We start from the raw sequence: 24,545 nt of genomic DNA, 5'->3' as shown, positions 1-24,545 counted from the left end.
AAAATGAATGCCTCTTTTCTATTTGCAGGCTTCTGAGGTAAATATCAACATGAACTTTTTCCACAGGCTAATAAATTCGAAAATAAAATAAACATTAGGTGGGCGGGGTTTGGTGGTAGCGGGGGTGTATATTGTAGCATTCCGGAAGAGTTAGTGCTGCAAGGGGTTTTGGGCATTTGTTCTGTTGTGTTTATGTTGTGTTACAGTGCAGGTGTTCTCCCGAAATGTGTGTTTTCATTCTTGTTTGGTGTGGGTTCACAGTGTGGCGCATATTTGTAACAATGTTAAAGTTGTTTATACGGCCACCCTCAGTGTGACCTGTATGGCTGTTGACCAAGTATGTGTGTGTGTGAAAGCCGCATATATTATGTGATTTGGCCAGCACGCGGTTTATATGGAGGAAAAGAGGACGTGACGGCATGTTGTAGAGGACAGTGCCTTTAAGGCACGCTCCCAATATTGTGGTCCGGCACTAAACTTCGGGACTCTCCTGGGAAAATCGGGAGGGTTGGCAAGTATAAGTATTAGCGGTGAATGTGGTGTTACCGGCGGGCCAGCTCTAATGTTAATTTGATATTGCCTCAAGGGCCAAATGAAATTAAACGGCGGTGGCCCGCGGGCCAGAGTTTGACATCCATGGGTTAGAGCATGGGTGTCAAAATCTGGCCCGCGGGCCAAACCTGGCCCGCTATGTAATTTCATTTGGCCCTTGAGGCAATATCAATTTAGCATTAGAGCTGGCCCGCTGGTATTATACAGCGTCAGTGCCGCTGTAACACCGCATTCACCGCTAATACTCATACTTGCCAACCCTCCTAATTTTCCCGGTAGACTCCCGAAGATCAGTGCCCCTCCCGAAAATCTCCCGGGGCAACCATTCTCCCGAATTTCTACCAATTTCCACCTGGGCAACTATATTTGGGGCGTGCATTTAAGGCACTGCCTTTATTGTTCTCTACAACCTGTCAGTCACGTCCGCTTTTCCTCCATACTAACAGTGTGTCACATAATATTTGTGGCTTTTAACACACACACACACACACACACACACACACACACACAAACAAGTGAATAAAAGGCATACTTGGTCAACAGCCATACAGGTCACACTGAGGGTGGCCGTATAAACAACTTTAGCACTGTTACAAATATGCGCCACACTGTGAACCCACACCAAACAAGAATGACAAACACATTTCGGGCGAACATCCGCACCGTAACACAACTGAACAAATACCCAGAACCCCTTGCAGCACTAACTTTTCCGGGAAACTTCCAGCAAACTGACCAATAATTAACGTTTTATTCATGCATTTTCTCTTGCTACTTCAAGGCTTGAATGTTTGGTTCATTCATTATCATTTTATTTTCAAATTTATTATTAGCCTGTGAAAAAAATTTGATATCTACCTCAGAAGATTGCAAATAGAAAAAAAGGCATACAATTTTTATTTAAATTGTATTTGATATAACATTGATATTTTTTTTAATTATTATTATTATTATTATTATTATTATTTGAAACTGGATTTTGCATGTCACTAAAGTTATATAAGCCTTGCTTGTTCAATATTTAATGCAAAACTTGTTTGGGTCCCTATTAAAAGGTTAATTTGTTCAACCTTGGCCCGCGGCTTTGTTCCGTTTAAAATTTTGGCCCACTCTGTATTTGAGTTTGACACCCCTGGGTTGAAGTGTCTGCCCTGAGATCGGTAGGTCATGAGTTCAGATCCCGGCCGAGTCATACCAAAGACTATAAAAATGGGACCCATTACGTCCCTGCTTGGCACTCAGTATCAAGGGTTGGAATTGGGGGTTAAATCACCAAAAATGATTCCCGGGCGCGGCCACCGCTGCTGCCCACTGCTCCCCTCACCTACCAGGGGGTAATCAAGGGTGATGGGTCAAATGCAGAGAATAATTTCGCCACACCTAGTGTGTGTGTGACAATCATTGGTACTTTACTTTTACTTTAGAATGTGCCGCCACAAAAGCAGCAATATGGTTTCACCTGTTGCATGTATTTTACTGGCCCACCCAATCAGTGGGTGCACAAGCCGGACAGAGAACATGTGCGCAAGAACCCGGTGGGTATTGCTGTTACACAACAGAAACTGGATATGCTTTGATTGCTAACATTGGGTCCCTGTCCTGCCCTCAGTGCTCCCAGTCCATTATGAGGGTGACGAAAGAGGGGCAGAAAAAATGTACCGGTGTCCAGCCTATTTCAGGCCAAGGGCTGCTTGGTTGCACAGTACATGTGTCGATGAGGAGTTGCAGGAAGGAGCTGGAGACGTGGACGCATCTGGAAACGACACACGTGCTACCATGCATAGGATGGACTTGAGCTCAATGATACTTTTACAGTCTATGAGTCGACACATGCATCCATTCGCAATACTGCTAATCCTATTCAGACGGTACATTGCAATCATTTGCACATGCAATCAAACAGAAAACTAAGCATGTTGAAATTGCAGAATTTAGACCCCCTAAATAATCTAACTCAGTGGTTCTCAACCTTTTTTCAGTGATGTACCCCCTGTGAACATTTTTTAATTCAAGTACCCCCTAATCAGAGCAAAGCATTTTTGGTTGAAAAAAAAAAAAGAGATAAAGAAGTAAAATACAGCACTATGTCATCAGTTTCTGATTTATTAAATTGTATAACAGTGCAAAATATTGCTCATTTGTAGTGGTCTTTCTTGAACTATTTGGAAAATAAGATATAAAAATAACTTAAAACTTGTTGAAAAATAAACAAGTGATTCAATTATAAATAAAGATTTCTACACATAGAAGTAATCATCAACTTAAAGTGCCCTCTTTGGGGATTGTAATAGAGATCCATCTGGATTCATGAACTTCATTCTAAACATTTCTCCACAAAAAAAAAGAAATCTTTAACATTAATATTTATGGAACATGTCCACCCAAAATCTAGTTTTCAACACTGAATACTGCATTGTTGAAATTACATTCATATTTTGTTGAAGTATTATTCAATAAATATATTAATAAAGGATTTCTGAATTGTTGCTATTTTTAGAATATTTAAAAAAATCTCACGTACCCCTTGGCATACCTGTAAGTACCCCCAGGGGTACGCGTACCCCCATTTGAGAACCACAGGCCTAAATAATCTAACTGGACTGTAGGAAGAAGCCTGACACTGACAGAAGTATGCAAACTCCACACAAAGAGGCTGATTCCAAAGCAACATTTTCTTGCTAATATGATACTTGAGGCAGAACAAATACAATGTCTTGAAATCGCATATTTGGACCTTAAAGTCTTTAATATAAGGGTTGGGTCTCAACAATTTGTTTTGGGACTAACTGTAGTCCCAGAAGCATAATTTTTAATTAAAAATGGTGTTAGAATGTTAGATACCCGTGTTAAACAGTACTAAATTAGTGTCAAATCATAAAATTCATGCATTTTGCAATTTTGGGGTGCCTTTTTTCGCTAGGTTTTGCTCTCTGGCTCAGCGAGGTGTGTATGCAGCACTCATACTTCCTAAAAACGCGTGAAGTCTTGCATACACGTCATCATTACGCGACGTTTCCAAGACGAAACTCCGGGGAAATTTAAAATTGTAATTTAGTAAACTAAAAAGGCAGTATTGGCATGTGTTGCAATGTTAATATTTCATCATTGATATACAAACTATCAGACTGTGTGGTGGGTAGTAGTGGGTTTCAGTAGGCCTTTAATGCACACCCTCAATATTATTGTCCGGGTGGAAATCGGGAGAAATGCGGGAGAATGGTTGGTTTTCGGGGGGAGGGGGGCACTGAAAATCGGGAAAAATCAGGGGTTTCGCTGCATTAAAAACTGTATAGCAACACGTGGCCTCCGTTTTACTAAAGACGTCATATGAAAAAAATCCTTGAGCACCTGAACTGTACCTTGGCACGCCTTCTAAAACATGTCTGGCGAAGCATGCACTATATGAGCAGCAAACATGAGCTGCGGAATGTCCGATAGAAGTTCAGAGGTGAGAAGGAAGCATGCCTTGGCAGGGACAGAGGGACATAGCCACCTGGTCATCTGGGTTAATTATAAATGAGGCGGGCCCGGGGTTGGGGGCAGGGGTGGGGGTTGTGGGGGAGATGAGCTGGACAGCTGCCTCTCCAGACACACATTTGCAAACACACACACACACACACACACACACACCAGACTACAGCCCATATGCATTGTCCACTCCACTGAGCACCGGATCCCAGGGGCCCAACATGGCTGAAAAGTCCTCCCATGCAGCCAGGTGAAACTGGGGAAAAGTTCAGCACAACAGCCGCTAATCTCTTTCCAACCATCTTCCTTCTCTTTATTTATTCGGAGAGGTTCCAACAGTAACAACAGATAAAAACGTCTTCCTCGGGTTCAAGTATCGCAATTCTCCGGCATTCTCCCCACGCATGAGGGATCTGATTTGCAAAAAAAATGACGGTCAAATGTGCAAAGTACATCTTGTTGCACGGTCCATTTTCAGAAGAAAGTTACAGAAAAACCCGTTCCGTGGCCTAGTGGTTAGAGTGTCTGCTCTGAGATCGATCGGTCGTGAGTTCAAAGTCATACCAAAGACTATAAAAAATGGGATACATTACCTCCCTGCTTGGCACTCAACATCAAAGGTTGGAATTGGGGGTTAAATCACAAAAAACTATTACTGGGCGCGGCTACCGCTACTGCTCACTGCTCCCCTCACCTCCCAGGGGGTGATCAAGGGTGATGGGTCAAATGCAGAGAATAATTTCACCACACAGAGTGCGTGTGTGACTATCAGTGGTACTTTTACTTTAACTTTAAACACACAAAATGGTTGGAAGGAGCCATGTGATGACAACTACAAGGCACACTAAAACTGAAGATAGAATCAAATTGTCCAATAACGTACATGATAGCGGGGAAAAAAGAAAGCATGCAAAAGACGGTTAGAAACAGTAAAGGTAAAGCACAATACTACATCCCGAGAAAGTGTCAAGACTACGACTATGGTGCGGGTTGTTTTACCGAGGTGCATAGCGACTTGATCGCACACGGCGTGAAGGTTAAGACATCTTTTAATTTTAACACTCAAAAGGACTACAAAAACAAAGGGTACTAACAAGAACTGGCACAAAGGCAGAACTATGGACATAAAACAGAACTTGCAAACTATGGTATGAACATACTTGCCAACCCTCCCAGATTTTCCGGGAGACTCCCGAAATTCAGGCGGAGCTGGAGGACACGCCCCCTCCAGCTCCATGCGGACCTGAGTGACGTGTCGACAGCCTGTTTTCACGTCCGCTTTCCCACAATATAAACAGCGAGCCTGCCCAATTATGTTACAACTGTACAATGATCGAGGGAGAGTTCTTGGTTTTTTTACGTGGGTTTATTGTTAGGCAGTTTCATTAACGTCCTCCCAGCGCGGTAACAACACACAACAACAGCAGTCACATTTTCGTCCACCGTAAAGCAGTTCTTCTGCCGTAAACAGCAATGTCATGACACTCTTAAACAGGACAATACTGCCATCTACTGTACATGCATATGCGACGCAGATGACGAGTAAGATGAAGAAATACGCTTGTAAGTTCCAAACCCCAGCTGCGATTTGACCTGGATAGCTTCCGGGAAAAAGTAGTGGACTACCAATTGCTTGGCAGTGAAGATCTTCCTCAGGAAGCAAAGATTGACCGGTTTTGGGCCATGCTACGGAGAGATGGAAGATTCCAGACTCTAGTGCATTTGATGAAAGCACTTTTGTGTGTGCCACACAGCAATGCAGCATGGTTAGAAAAAAAGTGACAGAGAATAGAACAACGATGGACAAGTCCACCCTTAACTCAACAATGAGTAGATGAGTGTTATGTGTGTGTATATGTGTAAATAAATGAACATTGAAATTCAAGTATTTATCTTATATATATATATATATATATATATATATATATATATATATATATATATATATATATATATATATATATATATGAAATACTTGACTTGGTGAACTCTAGCTATATACTCCTCCCCGCCAACCACGCCCCCGCCCCACCCCCAACCACGCCCCCACCCCAGCCCACACCTCCCGAAATCGGAGGTCTCAAGGTTGGCAAGTATGGGCATGAATAAAGAAAACTTACTTGGAACGAGAAAAGAGCATGAAAAAGAGCAGCATGGATCATCAGCATGAATAACAAGGGTGTATGGAGGGTGATGTCGCCAGGCTGACTGCCTGGCAACTGCAGGCTTAAATAGTGATGTGGTGATTAACAGGAGCATGAGCCCAAATGAATATGGTGCGTGACATGAGGACAGGTGCAAACTAAATGGTTGTCATAGAAACAAAGCAGGGAGTGAAAAAACAGGAACTGACAAAATCCAAAAATCAAACAGAACATAGCCAAACTAAACATGATCACCAGGACATGACTGAAAGTTGCTAAGAAATCAGTAGGTCGTGTGTTCAAACGGCCGAGTCATACCAAAAACTACAAAAATGGGACCCATGACCTCCCTGCTTGGCACTCAGCATCAAGGGTTGGAACTGGGGGTTAAATCACCAAAAATGATTCCCAGGCGCGGCCACCGCTGCTGCTCACTGCTCTCCTCACCTACCAGGGGGTGGAACAAGGGGATGGGTCAAATGCAGAGAATAATTTTGCCACACCTAGTGTGTGTGTGTGTGTGTGTGTGTGTGTGTGTGTGTGTGTGTGTGTGTGTGACAATCATGGGTAGTTTAACTTTTTTTTTTAAATGTTTCATATGCAAAAAAAACTGCTATTACCTCTAAGTCTCCTTTAAACAAGCAGCAGTACAAGAATATGTCGTATTCAGCACTTATGGCACTTGATGATATTTCACCGGCTGAGTGGTGATTGAATGAAATTGATGATGCAGGATGATTATTTTGAGCTGATCCCGTCTAAAACCCGGCAGAGTGTTCCAGCTCATAGCGTGCTACGCAAAATAGCTCTCGGGTTTCCCGTGCAGATATGAGAGGAGAGATCAGGAGGACAGAATGCACTTGACCTTTTTGTGGAAGCGTAGTGCCCCAAAAAGTGCTGACAGAAAGAGAACGTGTGGTTGAATGAAATAGCATCCTTGTGTATTAGTGAAGCCGTTATAGCAAAGGAAGGGTATAATTCACACAAAGTGGTCTCGGAAGAAATGAGTAACTTCCATGCTTGACACTCAGCATCAAGGGTTGGAATTGGGGGGTTAAATCACCAAAAATGATTCCCGGGCGCAGCCACCGCTGCTGCTCACTGCTCCCCTCACCTCCCAGGGGGTGATAAAAAGGTGATGGGTCAAATACCAGAGAATAACTTTGCCACACCTCCTATGTGTGTGACAATCATTGGTACTTTAACTTTTATTATGTCCTAATAGTGATATTTGTAAGTTAAAAGACAGAATTGTTACGTGCATTAAAGGCCTGATTTACTAAGATCCGAATACCAGGAGCTAAACAGGGTGTGCAATCCATAAAATAGCGTGTAGTATTAGTGGACGTGTTTTGTGTGATAGTGTTGTACGATATACAGGTATTAGTATAGTACCACGATACTAATGAATCATATTCGGTACTATACCGCCTCTAAAAAGTACCGGTCAAGCCTGTTTCACATGTTACCCTGCTCTTCAGGGGATTTTTCAAATTAATAAAATCCCCTGAAGAGGAAGGAAACCTGTGAAACAGGCTTAAACGGATGAAATAACTTCCGTGTTTTTTTTCCTTACCTATATCCATCCATCCATTTTCTACCGCTTATTCCCTTTCGGGGTCACGGGGGGCGCTGGCGCCTATCCCAGCTACAATCCTATATATATATATATATATATATATATATATATATATATATATATATATATATATATATATATTAGGGCTGTGAATCTTTGGGTGTCTCACGATTCGATTCAATATCGATTCATGGGGTCACGATTCGATTATATAGATTTTTTTGATTCGATTAGATTCTCGATTCAAAAACAATATTTTTCATATTCAAAACAATTCTGTATTCATTCAATACATAGGATTTTAGCAGGATCCACCCCAGTCTGCTGACATGCTAGCAGAGTAGTAGATTTAAAAAAAAAAAAGCTTTTATAATTGTAAAGGACAATGTTTTATCAACTGATTGCAATAATGTAAATTTGTTTTAACTATTAAACGAACCAAAGATATGACTTATTTTATCTTTGTGAAAACATTGGACACAGTGTGTTGTCAAGCTTATGAGATGCGATGCAAGTGTAATCCACTGTGACACTATTGTTCTTTTATTTTATTTTTATAAATGTCTAATGATAATGTCAATGAGGGATGTTTAATCACTGCTGTGCTGAAATTATAACTAATATTGATACTGCTGTTGATAATATTCATTTTTGTTTCACTACTTTTGGTTTCTTCTGTGTCGTGTTTGTGTCTTCTCTCAATTGCTCTGTTTATTGCAGTTCTGAGTGTTGCTGGGTCAGGTTTGGTTTTGGAATTGGATTGCATTGTTATGGTATTGCTGTGTAGTGGTTTGTTGGATTGATAAAAAAAATATATATATATATTTTTTTTTTAATAGATTTTTTTGTTAAATGAAAATGGATTCTGAATCGCACAACGTATTCGATTCGATTCGTATTCGAATTGACTTTTTCCCACACCCCTAATATATACATATACATACACACACACATACATAGATATATATATATACCTATTTAAATAGGAACAACTGAGACATCTGTAGTTGGAGGAAAGGGTGAGAAATCGCCAATTGAAAACATTTTCATAGATCAAATTTCTTCCTTAAGGCCCTATGTATTATATAACTCTACACACAGTTGAGGATGTACAGTCCATATATCTCTACACTCAAAGTTAGATACAACACAGTTGTTGGGGTCCATAAAATATAATAGAGGAATTCCTCATATTTTCCGACAAAGACAAAAAATAGTTCACGCTGCTCTTGGTTCAGATGTACTTTTTTTTGCCCTTTTGTCGTCATCAAAGAAAAGTGCTATCTCTCTATTTCTGTGCTCTATTCCTTCTCCAACACATTTTGTAGTTATCTAAATTACAGAACACTCGCTCTCTTTGACTCACTGCTTCACTTTCAGCTAGCTAACTGGTCCGAAGCCTTTTTTATCCCCATGCATTTGAATAATAATTATTTTTTTCATACACTCTATAAAAACTACTTGTAGATTTTAAAGTAAAAAACTGCCAGTCACCAGAATTGTACTGTAAAATATACAGTGTTATTTTTTTTAACAACATAAAGTAATACAGTAAATGGAAGAAAGAGTACAGCTAGGTTTTTTACCGTAAATTTTACATTTTTTTTGTTTGTTTGTTTGTGTTTTACAACTTAGCGTAAATAGAAAAACAGTACCACTGTATGTTTTTGTTCTAGCAACAGATCTGCTATTTTTGTTTTTTTTACTTTTTACTTTTTTTACTTTAATTCCATTTTCAGTAAGACACCGTAAAAACAGCCCTAGTTTTTATGGTAAAAAGCTGGCAGCTCAGTCGACAGAAAAAAAGTAGTAGTTTTTCAATTTGCATTTATAAGCTACTAAAACCACCTATTTTTCCTATTTTTTCATTTTTACAGTGTACAATTCAATGAATAACTTGCCTTGAAATCATAAGTCAAACAAGTATTTATTTTTATTTTGAAAAAAAAAATTGTTTGGAAAGTATCATTAATCACCCTCCCCCCCTTCCACGAGGGAGAGGGGGGCAGAGCAGAAAAGAAACGGCAGATCAACTGATCTAAAAGGGGGGTCTATTTAAAGACATGAGTATATAAATTAGTTTTAAGATGGGACATATATGCTTCTGCTGTAAATGCTTCTAAGTAAGATAATATATTTGTTGCAGTGTTGGATAATATTAAAGTTGAAAAGTTATGTAATTTAATACATTACATTTATTTATTTTAATCAAAATGGAAACAAACAAAAACATCTCACAGGAAAAAATATAAGGTACTTTACTGACGCAAAGTCTATCAGGTGGCAGACCAGTTCTGGCCCCCAGGCCTTGAGTTTGACACCTGTGCTTTAGATGCTGTGGGCATGCTTGCTAGCGTTAGCCATATTAGGCTAACTAACCCAGTTTGTAGCTGTCCTAAACGGCCTACAGTTAATTAATTATTTAGCTCGTTAGGTAGTCCTACACCCCCGTCTACTGGCCACCACGCCACGTTAAAAACGGGAAAAATTCTGCGTCCACGGCAAGAACACGTTATATAGAATAAATTGGACCGCATTACATCAAACATTGAGTGTATTAGATTTAATGCAAATATTTTTGGGACATTATTGTTTGATTGTCAACAATCAGCCTCTGTACAGAGTTATTTCTGAAAGAATCAGCACACTTTACTGTAATGATACTTGTCATATACGAGGAGAGGATTGAAGGGTTAGCTTTTTAATTTCCAAACACATGATGACGTCTGCAGAGCTCTGTTGTGCATCAACCATTGTGTACATACACTTGCTTCCAAGGGCATCCATCTGCATTTCAGATGCCGCAATGTCATACATCACTCAAAAGAGTCATTAGACCAGTCAGGAACCCAGGAGATCTGATTAGAGAGCCTGTTAGCATTTAACTCACTAAGAAAATGAAACGGTCTGCAGTTTTTTCCAGTTTATTGTGGTTGACACCTGCTGTCAGCAGCACGCGGAAGCTACCCTCAAATAATGGATGGATCTCTGAGAAGTCTGTCACCGGGGCAAACTTTGGCATAAAGTGGGGTGGGGGCAGATTAACCGACCTATACTTTGCGGATGACCTGGCTCTGGTTAGCCATACTCAGCATGCACTCCAAGAGATGACCAACAATCTCCATGAGCACCGATAAAAAGTCGGACTACGGATAAGCCAAGAAAAGACCAAGGCCATGGGACGTTGGAAAAATACAACACTTTCCACCACTTACCAACACTTTTTTTGACTTCACCTATCTTGGAAGTAACATCTAAAGTACAGGAGATGTGGAGAAAGACTGATTGATTGATTGATTGATTGATACTTTTATTAGTAGATTGCACAGTACAGTACATATTCCGTACAATTGACCACTAAATGGTAACACCCGAATAAGTTTTTCAACTTGTTTAAGTCGGGGTCCACGTTAATCAATTCATGGCGTCAATAAAAGAACTGGTAAAGCTGCCGGAGTGTTCCAATGACTCCGAAACATCTGGTCATCCAAAGCCATCACAACGGCCATCAAGCTACGCCTCTACATGTCAGTGGTCATACCAAGAGCAACGTACGTCTATGAGACGTGGATGAACACAGCCAGCATCGCCAACAAGCTGGATGTTTTCCACCAATGATGCCCCAGATCCATCCTGAAGATCTCCTGGGCTGGATGTCTTCCACCCATGATGCACGTCTCCTAAAGTACAGGAGATGTGGAGAAAGAAATCAATAACAGAATTAGTAAAAGGTGCAAGAGTGTTGCAATGGCTCCGAAACATCTGGTCGTCCAAAGCCATCACAACGGCCATCAAGCTGCGCCTCCACATGTCAGTGGTCATACCAGCAGCAACCTACGTCTATGAGACGTGGATGAAGACGGCCAGTATCGCCGACAAGCTGGAGGTTTTCCACAGATGATGCCCCAGATCCATCCTGAAGATCTCCTGGGCTGGAGGTCTTCCACAGATGATGGCCCAGATCCATCCTGAAGATCTCCTGGGCTGGAGGTCTTTTACCGATGATGGCCCAGATCTATCCTGAAGATCTCCTGGGCTTGATGTCTTCCACCGATGATGTCCCAGATCCAACCTGAAGATCTCCTGGGTTGGATGTCTTCCCCCAATGATGCCCCAGATCCATCCTGAAGATCTCCTGGAGAGACCACATCTCCAACGAGGAGGTGATGAGAAGGGCAGATACCAGCACTGTCTGACATTGTCGCCGAAAGGAGAAGAATGGTCGGACACGTACTCCACTCCGACTGCCAAAAGAGAGACCGGCAAGTATGGCAATGGACTAGATGCCAGAAGGTAGAATAAGGAAGAGATCTAAGAAGACGTGGAGACAGCCAAGGAAGACCTAAGGGAGATGGGTGTCAACTGGCACGGAGCAAGAAGAGCCGCCAGAGACCGGAGAAAATCGAGGGAACTCGTCGTCCAATGTTCCAATAGGAACGGGAGGAACTAAGTCTAAGTCTAAGTCTTAGGGCTTTAGAAATGTTTTATGAAAGCACAGTCTAATGGCTGATGATGGATCCAAAAGGAATTCATCATGAACAATTATGGTTTGGTTCTAATTCTGCAGTTAACAAAGTGTCGTAAAGTGAACTGCTGTACTATATAAAGATAATGCCCTTTAACTCAGTAGGTTTGTGTTCCAACCTTTGAATAGCCTCGGTCTTCACTGTGAACTCACATAACTGACCCTGAACTTTTAAGTCCGTCAGTTCAAAGAGGAGATACCAGTCTTGCACTATTAGCTGTACATAGTACACGGTATTTAATCATTGTATCATCAAACACCAGAGATTTATTGCATTTCTGTGGGAGACGAAGCCAGCTGCTTTAAACTGGCTGTTTACAGCAGCTGGCTTCAGGCCCGTGTCGCCAACAGCATCCAGCCAAAGATAAATAAAGAAAAAGTGCCGATCAGCTGCAAGTTGAGACCAGCTGTTGCTAGCAGCGGCGGAGCAGAGAGCAGGGTGGGTGACCACGACCTGTCCAGTGCGGGGAGAAGGGCGGTGGTGAGGATGCAGTAGTGGGAGTGCTGGAGGGAACACAGGGGATGAAAGGGATCAGCCCGGAGTGTTGGAGTCAGGATCACATGGTGTTTGGCCCAAGCCTGAGGAAGTATCATATGTGACACATTCATGTGAGTTACTCTTGACTGACTCAGTCCCTGGGACCACCCACCTGGGGACATGCTGACAGATACACAAAAGAAGGGCCACAAAGGCGCAAACTCACACACAGTTGCACACACGAAAAATGATGCATGTTTAAAGACTGAGGCTGTTTCTACGATAAGCCGGTGCAACGCAACCTAGTACGTATGCACGGAAAATGGCAGAAGCGCAATTATATTACTTCATAGTCACCTCTGACCTGGAAGTGTATCCTTACCCTGTGTTTCAATGTAGACTATTGCCACATTTCCCTTAACAGTAAACCTTGCTTGCCTAACCTTCAGCAGCTGTTAGACTATTGTAGTGAATCACACCTGAGCCATCAGACATGAATCATATCTTTAAAGGATGTGTGAAAGTAAAAAAATTTCATACAGAAAATTTGACAGGAATAAATCTAGAGATTTAGATATCTGGTCAGGACACTCACTCTTTTGCCTTCACCTTCATTGTCAGTTCTTGCAATCTTGCCTGTGCTTGGAGGCTGAAATTGGCGGTCGTACCTGACGGTCGCAACCACTTCATAGTTTCACAATAGTTATGGAGTACAAAACTAGACGTTGAGTAATCGCTCGACATACATCGCGGTCTGATAGTCTGCTTTGGCAGTCCGAGTGTATTCGCGGTTTTCCGTAGTCTTCCCTCATCCACGGGAGCCCTCATTCTGGTTGTCTCCCCTTTGACAAATGGACAAAGTTTTCGCAAAGTAGAATCCCAGCTGACCTGGACATTCAAAAGTTGTTTGCCGTTCCTCTGGTACAACACACTCTGTGACAAACATAGCCCACCAGGCTTCCATTCTTCCAGGCCTCATCCAAAACCTTTGCTCAACATTGCTATTGTTGCGATCCGTGACTCGGATCTTCACATATTATTGTTTGTTTTTTGATCTTTGTTCTCATTCTCCGTTTGATCCGTTTATTTCCCGTTTAGTCCATCACCATGGTTACTTATTAGTTTCAGCTGCTACTCCCGGTTCCTGCACACCTGTTCTCTGTTAATCACCTTCCCTTTATAAGCCAGCCTCTTCTGTTTATTCTTTCTGGGACTCTAGTTTGTTTTCACGCAACGCAACGTCAGGTATGCTTTTCTCGCTAGCTCGTTAGCTCAGCCACCTAGTCATCTTTAGCTCACATGCTAATCATCTTTGTTTTTACTTTTTGTGCCTTCATGCCAAGTCTTAGTTCTTTATATTTCCTAGTTTTTTATTTTAATTTTATTTTAATCTTCTATTCCCCCCCCCCCCCCTCCCCCTGTTTACCTGTATCTCATCTTTTTTGTAAGGGGCGCTGGAAGCCGGCAGACACGTCAGCGATCCTGTTCTGTCTCCCTGTAATGTTTGTCTGATCTTGAATGGGATTGTGCTGAAAATTGTAATTTTCCTGAAGGAACTCTCCTGACGGAATAAATAAAGTACTATCTAATCTATCTAGTTTTCACGCTAGCGTCTTTTGTTTCCCTTTTTATGAGCTCCAGTGTTTTTGTTCAGAGCTCATCTTTTGTTAATAAATGTATTAGATCCTACCTTTGTTGTGTTCTTCGTTTGACGCATCCATGAGATAATCCAACCCGGTACCATGATGCCGAACCGGCATTACAGCTATGTTGCCATCTGAAAAGTGTTGTATCTGAAATAGCTGCAATAACACATTTCTTTCTTTTAAAAGGTATTCATGTGTGATTTCCACCAGTGTTTGTACATGTACATAGAGGAGAAACACGGGCATGTCTGGATAACTCGCCTCCATCTTTCCAGTGGTTACCTCCAGGTTACGAGTTAAAAAAACTGCAGCGCGATCTTTCTGACCTCACTTCCTGTGTGGGGCGCAGCTTTTCTGGCGTCACTTCCTCTCCGAACTCAGTTTGTAAATGATCAATGAGTCCATACAAAGCTGAGAGCCGGAGATTCAAGAAATAGACGGCGCACTTACCCGTGTAAAAAATTATCCAAGGAGGGGAACCTTAAACGAGGGTTTAGTGTGGCTGACACGTTGCTTAGGCTAAATAATTAAAGGAGAACATTATCACCAGACCTATGTAAGCGTCAATATATACTTTGATGGTGCAGGAAAAAGACCATATATTTTTTTAACCGATTTCCGAACTCTAAATCGGTGAATTTTGACGAATTAAACGCCTTTCTGTTTATAGCTCTGGAGGCGATGGCGTCAGAATGTGACGTCGCCGAGGTAATACAGCCGCCATTTTCATTTTCAACACATTGTAAACATTGGGTCTCAGCTCTGTTATTTTCCGTTTTTTGGACTATATTTTGGAACCTTGGAGACATCATGCCTCGTCGGTGTGTTGTCGGAGGGTGTAACAACACTAACAGGCAGGGATTCAAGTTGCACCACCGGCCCAAAGATGCGAAAGTGTCTGCCGCCAGACCCCCATTGAATGTGCTGGAGTGTCTCCACATTTTACTGGCGATGACAGACATGGCACAGAGATGTATTGATAACCTGCAGATGCATTTGCAACGATAAAGTCAACAAAATCACAAAGGTGAGTTTTGTTGATGTTGACTTATGTGCTTAATCAGACATATTTGGTCGCGGCGTGACTGCCAGCTAATCGATGCCAACATGCTACGCTAATCGACGCTAACATGCTATTTACCGGCAGTGCTAAAGCAGACATGTCACAGAGATGTATGGATAACCTGCAGATGCATTTGCAACGATAAAGTCAACGAAATCACAAAGGTGAGTTTTGTTGATGTTGACTGCCTGTTAATCGATGCTAACATGCTATGCTAATCGATGCTAACATGCTATTTACCGGCGGTGCTAAAGCAGACATGGCACAGAGATGTATGGATAACCTGCAGATGCATTTGCAACTATATTACGTTTCCTTCCACCCACATTTAATGCGAAAAAAACACTTACTAATTGAAGGATTTCAGCTGCTCCAGTGTCACAAGATGCGAAAGTCCTGATCGTTCGGTCCGCACATTTTACCGGCGATGCTAACGCAGCTATTCGGCCATGCTATGGCTATGAATAGCGTCAATAGCTATTCGCTCAATAGCTTCAGTTTCTTCTTCAATACTTTCATACCCCAACCATCCGTTTCAATACATGCGTAATCTGTTGAATCGCTTAAGCCGCTGAAATCCGAGTCTGAATCCGAGCTAATGTCGCTAAATCTTGCGCTGGTATTCGCCATTGTTTGTTTACATTGGCAGCACTGTATGACGTCACAGGGAAATGGATAGTCGCATCGCAAATAGCGAAAATCAAGCACTTTAAAGCTTTTTTAGGGATATTCCGAGACCGGTAAAATTTTGAAAAAAACTTCAAAAAATACAAAAAGCCATTGGGAACTGATTTTTATTGTTTTTAACCCTTTTGAAATTGTAATAATGTTCCCCTTTAAGGAGTTATCTGGCCTCATGTAGACATGGCCTGAGAGAGATTCTCTCAGAGTATCTAATAACCGGTCAAAACACAGTACCTCACTTAGAAGGTACACAAAGCTACAAATCAAGTGTGATTCATTTTATAAAACTTTTTAACCAAAATGTAATTATGCACAGCAACAGAAGTACAGAATCTGACTGAAAGGGAAACTGCATCCAACACAACACATGACATGGAACTATTAATGGAGGGATTAAAAATTGGTGAGAAATTACGTCGGGAAAACAGGAGAATCGGACACCAACAACATAAAGACTCTTAAAGGGGTTATATCATGTTTTTTTTCTACATTTAATACACTTCATTTTTGTATACTAAACATGTAATGGTGGTTCTTTGGTCAAAACGTGTAATGACGGGTCGGATTGCATTCACATTGGAAATCTTTTTTCTTTTTTTTGTAATGTGAACTCCCACTAAAAAGATCAGATTTGACAAAAAAAAAATCAGAATTGGACATCCAGCCCTGCAGTGTGAACTTAGACTAAACTAAACGTTGGATTTGGACGATTTTTTTTTTTTTTAACAGTGGGACATTTCTGACATAAAAGATTGACAGACATACATATTTGATCATTCTGGACATGCTGTGTCGGCAAAACTGCATCCTCCTTTGCTGAGCAAGACTGCTGCCACTGGAACTTCTGCAAATTCCTTCCATAAAATAAATACTATGAAAAATATACAATAAAGGTCAAAAGTTTGGACACTCCTTCTCATTCAATGTGTTTTGTTTGTTTCCATGACTATTTACATTGTTGATTGTCACTGAAGGCATCAAAACTGTGAATGAACACATGTGGAGTTATGTACTTAACAAAAAAAAGGTGAAATAACTGAAAACATTTTTTATTTTGTAGTTTCTTCAAATAGCCACCTTTTGCTCTGACTATGGGGTCATGGACCTCTGTTGAAGACGGCAGATCTCGACTACAAAGGAAGTTGTCAAGGCCCGAGTGCAAACTAATGCGCATTCATGCGGGCGCTGAGCTGAGTGCACTTCCAGGAGTACGCCAGGCGCATGTCAATCTCCAGCAATCAGCGCAGGGGACTTGCCTTCATAAGCCTGCACAACCTGCTATCCCGGGCCAGAACGTAGCTACCTGTCCTGTACAGTAGGCCAAATATATCAAGCTCTAACCACTCTTTCTCTCTTGGTGTTTCCCCCGCCGTCGTGTTTATTTTTGTCCTGTGTCCTCCTTGTCGTTCCAGCAACGTACCTCTGTTTCCGCGTCACGAGGGGTGTGTCTCATCTTCCCGTGTTCCCTCTGCTTCCCTGGCTGCCTTCTGAATCTCGACCTCCTGCCTGGACACGGACTTTTGACGCCTCTTTCCTCCCCTCGACCTCACGGATCTCCGAGATTCTCTTTCACCACTTGGACTACAGCCTCTCGCTCAAAACTTCCGGGTAACACACACTCTTCAGGTAATCCCCACACATTTATCGCACACCATACATCGGATTTAGTCACACTCCATTTCCTTGTTTATTTATGTTATTATTATAATTTGTGTATATATATATATATATATATATATATATATATATATTAGGGGTGTAACGGTACCCAAAAATTTCGGTTCGGTTGGTACCTCGGTTTAGAGGTCACGGTTCGGTTAATTTTCGGTACATTAAGAAAACAACAAAATATACATTTTTTTGTTATTTATTTACCAAATTTGTGAACAATGGCGTTATCCTTTTAACATTGGGAACACTATAATAATTCTGCCCACGTTAATCAACATTAAACTGCCTCAAGTTGTTGATTTGATTAAATAAAATGGAAAAACCTTTCTTCTACATATAAAAAGTGCAACATTAAACAGTTTCAAGTCAACTCAGCATGCTTAATTTATTACAGCATTTGGGAAGCCTGTAGTTGACTTTTATATTGTAAATGTTATATTTTTGTCAACATGTGATAGCAGGGACCCTGCCATTCAAAACTAGGCTGCTACATTACTAATGATTAATATAACTATAGCTGAAAAAAATAGCACAATAGCAATAGTAGAGACTATTCATCCCTGAACACCATGGACTTCATGTTAGTTCATGTGAAATAACAGACAGACAGGGCTTTGCTGCCCCTAACACACGCACACACACACGCACACACACAGCAAAATTAGCTAAGGTTACGCTAAAAGCTAATTAGCCTTCACCTCAAGCAAGAACTGCGAGCGAGCTGAGCTGCAGTTTAAGTTTCTAGAAGGTCAACGGGCTCATAGTGATGCTAGTAGTAGTTGTGACTGGGAAGTGTTTTTTTATAATTTGGGGAGAGTACGATGTCCGCTGCTAGACACATATCTGCTCGACGCTGAAGCATTGACAACATGCGTTCTGAATACGCACCGCTGATTGGCTGTTACATTGCACTGAATACACACTGCTGATTGGCTTGGTATCTAACCAATCAGATGGTTGTGTGGGCGGGACAATGCTGGGTGCTCAGACAGAGGCAGAAAACAGAGCAGCTTGTTAAGACTTTAGCTTACAAACTCGTTCGATACACCTTCGAACCGGACCGACACCCCCGTACCGAAATGGTTCAATACAAATACACATACCGTTACACCCCTAATATATATATATATATATATATATATATATATATATATATATATATATATATATATATATATATATATATATATATATATATAAAATAAATACAGCTTAAACAACATCTTTCCTGTCTGTGCCGTTTCACCCTCCTGTGCACGTAACAGAATTGTTTTAAATGTAGACTAAAATCATCATAGGTCTCCTTAAAAGTGTTAAGGTTAGAATTTTTAAAAAAAAGTGACAGACTCTGCTTAACTCCACAATATCGACGTGCAACATTTTTTTCCGCTGATAAGTGGTAGCACAAACACAGCAAAACAGCTCACTGGTAAACAACTGTGAGGCTCCACCCAAGCGAAGCAAACAAAGCATGTTCACGTGTCTGCGGTCCCGATGCCATTGGCCGGGGACCCCACAATGAGCGAAACACTTATAAATCCCTTTTATCAATACAGCCGTGTTCGTGCTTTGGAAAACACAAGAGCTTAAAACAAAGTGAAGATGTGAAACAGATGTGTCGTAGAAGACAATAAAAACATTTGGTATATATCGGAGCATTCTTCATGCAACACGGATAAAAGGATTTAATTAATCCAGAATGTTAGGCCATGTGTATCAATCACTGCCTCTCTTTCACAGAGATGAAAAGACACCTTCAATTTTTTTTCTTTCGTCAGCACATGCATCTATCTTCCCATCTGTCAAGCTGTTTTTTTTTTAGATTGGTCTAATCAGCATGCGATGCTGTCACATGTAAGTGAGGTGTGTTCATGGATAGTCCTGCTTCTCCATTCCACTCATGATTGACAGCTCAACCCTCAATAATTAATTTGGCCTGGGCTGTGCGAAGGTCAAGAGATCATCTGCAAAGGGTGCTGAAGAGAGGAGACACTGTCATCAAATATTCATAACAGACTATACAGAACTGCCAATACGCTCTGAAAATACTCAGCGAAATAGGGCACTGATTTGCACCCAGGAGCTTCATTCAAACAGCAATGTTAATGCAGTTTGAGAAGTGTTTCAGCACATAGGGAATATTAGCATTTATATTTTTTTTTACAAATTGCATGGCATAAATCAGTTTTTCAACCACTGTGTGCACACTAGTGTGCCGTGAGATACAGTCTGGTGTGCCGTGGGAGATTATCTAATTCCACCTATTTGGGTTAAAAATCTTTTTTTGCAAACCAGTAATCATAGTCTGCAAACTATGTATTGTTGTTGAGTGTCGGTGCTGTCTAGAGCTCTTCCATATCAGTAGGTACTGTTGTGTCGTTCGCGAACGATTCGTTCGAACGAACGAAACTTTTGAGTGAACGTACTGAACCGAATCACTTCATGAACTGATTTGTTCCTTTCCTAGTTCAGGTGAGCTCCGTCGCGACCATGAGTGGAACTGGCGCGAATCACGTGAATCACGTTCGCGAACGTACTGACACAGGGGACTGACTGTGTCGCGACGTGAATCACGTGAATCATGTTCGCGAACGTACTGACGCAGAGAACTGACTGTGTCGCGACGTGGATCACGTGAATTACGTTCGCGAACGTACTGACGCAGAGAACTGACTGTGTCGCGACGGGAATCACGTGAATCACGTTCGCGAACGTACTGACGCAGAGAACTGACTGTGCCGCGACGTGGATCACGTGAATCACGTTCGCGAATGTACTGACGCAGAGAACTGACTGTGTCGCAACGTGAAAATAAATAAATGAATGGGTTGTACTTGTATAGCGCTTTTCTACCTTCAAGGTACTCAAAGCGCTTTGACACTACTTCCACATTTACCCATTCACACACACATTCACACACTGATGGAGGGAGCTGCCATGCAAGGCGCCAACCAGCACCCATCAGGAGCAAGGGTGAAGTGTCTTGCTCAGGACACAACGGACGTGACGAGGTTGGTACTAGGCGGGATTTAAACCAGGGACCCTCGGGTTGCGCACGGCCACTCTCCCACTGCGCCACGCCGTCCCATGGTTCCCGACCACTTGTCAACCGGCAGTTTTCGGTGAGAAAATAGTGTTACAAAGTCGCCTCTTACCAGATCTGTGGAGTTTGCGCCGTCCTTGTATCTGCCGTCGACTTCCCTCAGACACTGGCCTCAAGACACCCGTGGACACACCCCTCCGACTATCAGGTACTATTTAATCTCACTAAAACACTAGCAACACAATAGAAAGGTAAGGGATTTCCCAGAATTATCGTAGTAAATGTGTCTAAAAACATCTGAATCTGTCCCAATGCAATCGCCTTTTTTTAAACTTTATTTATTTTTTCTAGTCCTTCGCTATCAATATCATCATCCACAAATCTTTAATCTTCGCTCAAATTATTGGGGAAATTGTCGTTTTCTCGGTCCGAATAGCTCTTGCTGCTGAAGGCTCCCATTAAAAACAATGTGAGGACGTGAGGAGCCCTCATCCTTGTGACGTCATCGCCTGCGACTTCCGGTAAGGACAAGGCTTTTTTATCAGGACCAAAAGTTGCAAACTTTATCGTCGATGTTCTCTACTAACTCCTTTCAGCAAAAATATGGCAATATCGCGAAATGATCAAGTATGACACATAGAATGGACCTGCTATCCCCGTTTAAATAAGAAAATCTCATTTCAGTAGGCCTTTAAGGAAGGCTATGCAGAACGAAACTAAAACTGAACTGGCTGCAAGGTAAACAAAAACCGAATGCTGGACGACAGCAAAGACTTACTGTGGAGCAGAGCTGGCGTCCACAATGTACATGACATGATGATCAACAATGTCCCCACAAAGAAGGAGAAAAACAACTGACATTTTCTTGATTGCGAAAAAAAAGTAGATGCGTGGGAAAACTTTTTTAATTTTCTCGGGAAGCTTACTATGTTGAGGGAACCCCAAAAAGAAAGAACGCTAAGAGATCACAGACCTCCTGTAAAAATAAAAAATATTTTTTTTTTAAATCAATCCAAGGGAGAAAACTGTAATTCACCACAGATGATGTTAAATAACATTTTCAATGTTAAATACAACTCTTGAAAGAGTAATACATAGGGTCTTAAAGTAAAAAACTTGAGCTTTTTCTGTCGTTTCCTACAAAGGGATCACATAAACATGTTCAATACCCTACATCAGTGTTTTTCAACACGCTACAGTACCGTGAGATACAGTCTGGTGTGCCGTGGGAGATTATCTCATTTCACCTATTTGGGTTAAAACTGTTTTTTGCAAACCAGTAATTATAGTCTGCCAATGATGTGTCGGTGCTGTCTAGAACGTGGTAGAGTAATCGTGTAATACTCTTCCTTATTAGTAGGTGGCAGCCGGTAGCTAATTGCTTTGTAGATGTCGGAAACAGCGGGAGGCAGCATGCAGATACAAAGGTGACTAATGCATTAACGAAAAATTCAAAAAAAAAAGGTGAGTGCCCCTAAGAAAATGAATTGAAGCTTAGAGAAGGCTATGCAGAACGAAACTAAAACTGAACTGGCTGCAAAGTAAACACAAACCGAATGCTGGACGACAGCAAAGACTTACTGTGGAGCAAAGACGGCGTCCACAATGTACATCCGAACATGACATGACAATCAACAATGTCCCCACAAAGAAGGATAAGAACAACTGAAATCTTCTTGATTGCTAAAACAAAGTAGATACAGGAAATATCGCTCAAATGAAGACTTGAAAGTGCTACAGGAGGATACCAAAAAAAGAGAAAAAGCCACTAAAATAGGAGCGCAAGACAAGAACTAAAACACTACACACAGGAAAACAGCAATAGACTCAAAATAAGTCAGGGGGTGATATGACAGGTGGTGACAGTACACCTACTTTGAGACAAGAGCTATATTGATGCATGCTTGGTTATGCTTTAAACCAGGGGTCTCAAACTCAATTTACCTGGGGGACACTGGATGCAGAGTCTGGTTGAGGCTGGGCCGCAAGAAAAGATAAAAAAAAAATATAAACATTTTTTTTTTTAAATGTCTTTATTTTTATTTTCAACACAAAATCAAGTGAACAAAATGAGAATTAAATAATGTGTGCAACGCAAATTAAACAATAAAAAAAATAAAAAATAACGTTTTGAATTGGTACAGGTTATTGGGGGCTGTTATGACTGACGGACAGGTGTCGCGGTGTGACTGCAGCCAGGCACGTAAGAAAACCCTCGTCTCCATGGCAACGTTTGTGTCGCTTTCACTCATTTCACTCATTTGTGAATGGGTAAATGTGGAAGTAGTGTCAAAGCGCTTTGAGTACCTTGAAGGTAGAAAAGCGCTATATAAGTACAACCCATTTATCATTTATCATTTATTTGCCGCTTTTTCACTAACGCAGGGGAAGGGAACCCAGAACATTGAAAGAGCCATTTTGGGCCTTTAGAACAAAAATCGTCTCTGTCTGGAGCCAACGGGAGGGGGTGGAGTTTACAGTTACGGTAGCACATTTAGCACCAAACGGGCTAACATCACGACTAACGTGTTACACGTCCGAATCGCACAGCGAGTCTCTGTCGGAGTATCAGCGCTGGGGTTCAGTGCACCACAGTTTTCTATTGTCGCTCGGTCCTTTGGCGGAGTGCCTCGGAAGCATCGGACTGCTCGTCTCCCCAGCCCGGACTGTTTACAGCGGCGCCCGGGGAGGGAGCGAGAGAGAGACACACACACAGTGACAGAGAGAGCGAGCAGGCGGGCGAGGAAGGAAGGAAGAGCGCGTGCGGGTCTAGTGGAAAAGCGGCAAAACGTTTCTCTGCTTGCATCACGCAAGTCACGTCAATGTTCGGCCTTCAAGAGCCACATAACACACCGTGATTGGTAGATTCCTTCAGCTCCGCACACAACGCTGTCAAGCGGCATTCATATAAAACTTGCGGGCTGCACTAGCATTAAACTTTCATATTAAGGTGGGGGCCGCAGAATAACGCAATTGGCCCGCGGGCCGCGTGTCTGAGACCCCTGGTTTAAAGTCATATCCAACAATTGCGACAACACATTTTTACTGTCAACTGAGTTTCGCTTTTTTAGTGATTTCTGCTGGTGGTGTGGCTCCGGATTTTTTCAACTCAAAATATGTGCCTTGGCTCAAAAACACATCATAACAACAACGTGACTGCAAATAGTTTGTCACTTCTCTTGGACTGATTTTGCATGAGTGCATACGCTCTCAGTGCGTGTGTGAATAATCCCCTTGAACACCAATCAAATCATTATATTTCGAAAATATGAAAATGTATTACATGAAGTTTGTAATTGTGGAAAAATATAGACAACTAGCATTCTACTTCCAGTTCATGACCCGCAGGCAAAGGAAGTAGCTTAAAGAACAGCAATTTCTGCAGGGAGGGAATTCGACTACAAAGGAGTTGGAGCATAAACAACTTGCAACTGTGAAACTGTTTTCATCGTTTTCCTAAAGGAGTCGTTCAAAATTCTTGTTCCCAAGCGTCACATCTATATTCGGCGGAGAACGGGTTTGTGATTCAAAACCCACGAGTAAGAATCAGTCATTTACAGTCTCCAATTAACCCAACACGCTTGTATTTGGGATGTGGGAGGAAGCCGGAGTACTCGCAAAAAAAACCCACGAAGCTAAACCGTTGTAAATTAATATCTGTTTATAATTAAAGCAGCTTTATATACTGTCTT

At 41.7% G+C, this 24,545-nt stretch overlaps 1 protein-coding gene and 1 long non-coding RNA gene across 3 annotated transcripts in view; one reads left to right on the top strand and one right to left on the bottom strand.

Moving 5' to 3' along the window:
* LOC133535681 (uncharacterized) overlaps window positions 1-24,545 on the bottom strand; it is a 130,429-nt gene that overhangs the window by 54,812 nt on the left and 51,072 nt on the right. The window lies entirely within an intron of this gene.
* LOC133535680 (uncharacterized) overlaps window positions 12,680-24,545 on the top strand; it is a 16,367-nt gene continuing 4,501 nt past the window's right edge. Inside the window, exons 1-3 of the mRNA XM_061875631.1 lie at window positions 12,680-12,877; window positions 17,200-17,449; window positions 17,552-17,765. Of these exons, the coding sequence (XP_061731615.1) occupies window positions 17,231-17,449; window positions 17,552-17,765 (433 nt within the window). The 5' untranslated portion in view covers window positions 12,680-12,877; window positions 17,200-17,230. The remainder of the gene's footprint in view (window positions 12,878-17,199; window positions 17,450-17,551; window positions 17,766-24,545) is intronic.

This window comes from Nerophis ophidion, linkage group LG16 (assembly GCF_033978795.1).
Source record: "Nerophis ophidion isolate RoL-2023_Sa linkage group LG16, RoL_Noph_v1.0, whole genome shotgun sequence".
NCBI lineage: Eukaryota > Metazoa > Chordata > Actinopteri > Syngnathiformes > Syngnathidae > Nerophis > Nerophis ophidion.
The sequence above is the reverse complement of the archived record's forward strand: the minus strand, read 5'-3'. Positions and strand labels throughout refer to the sequence as shown.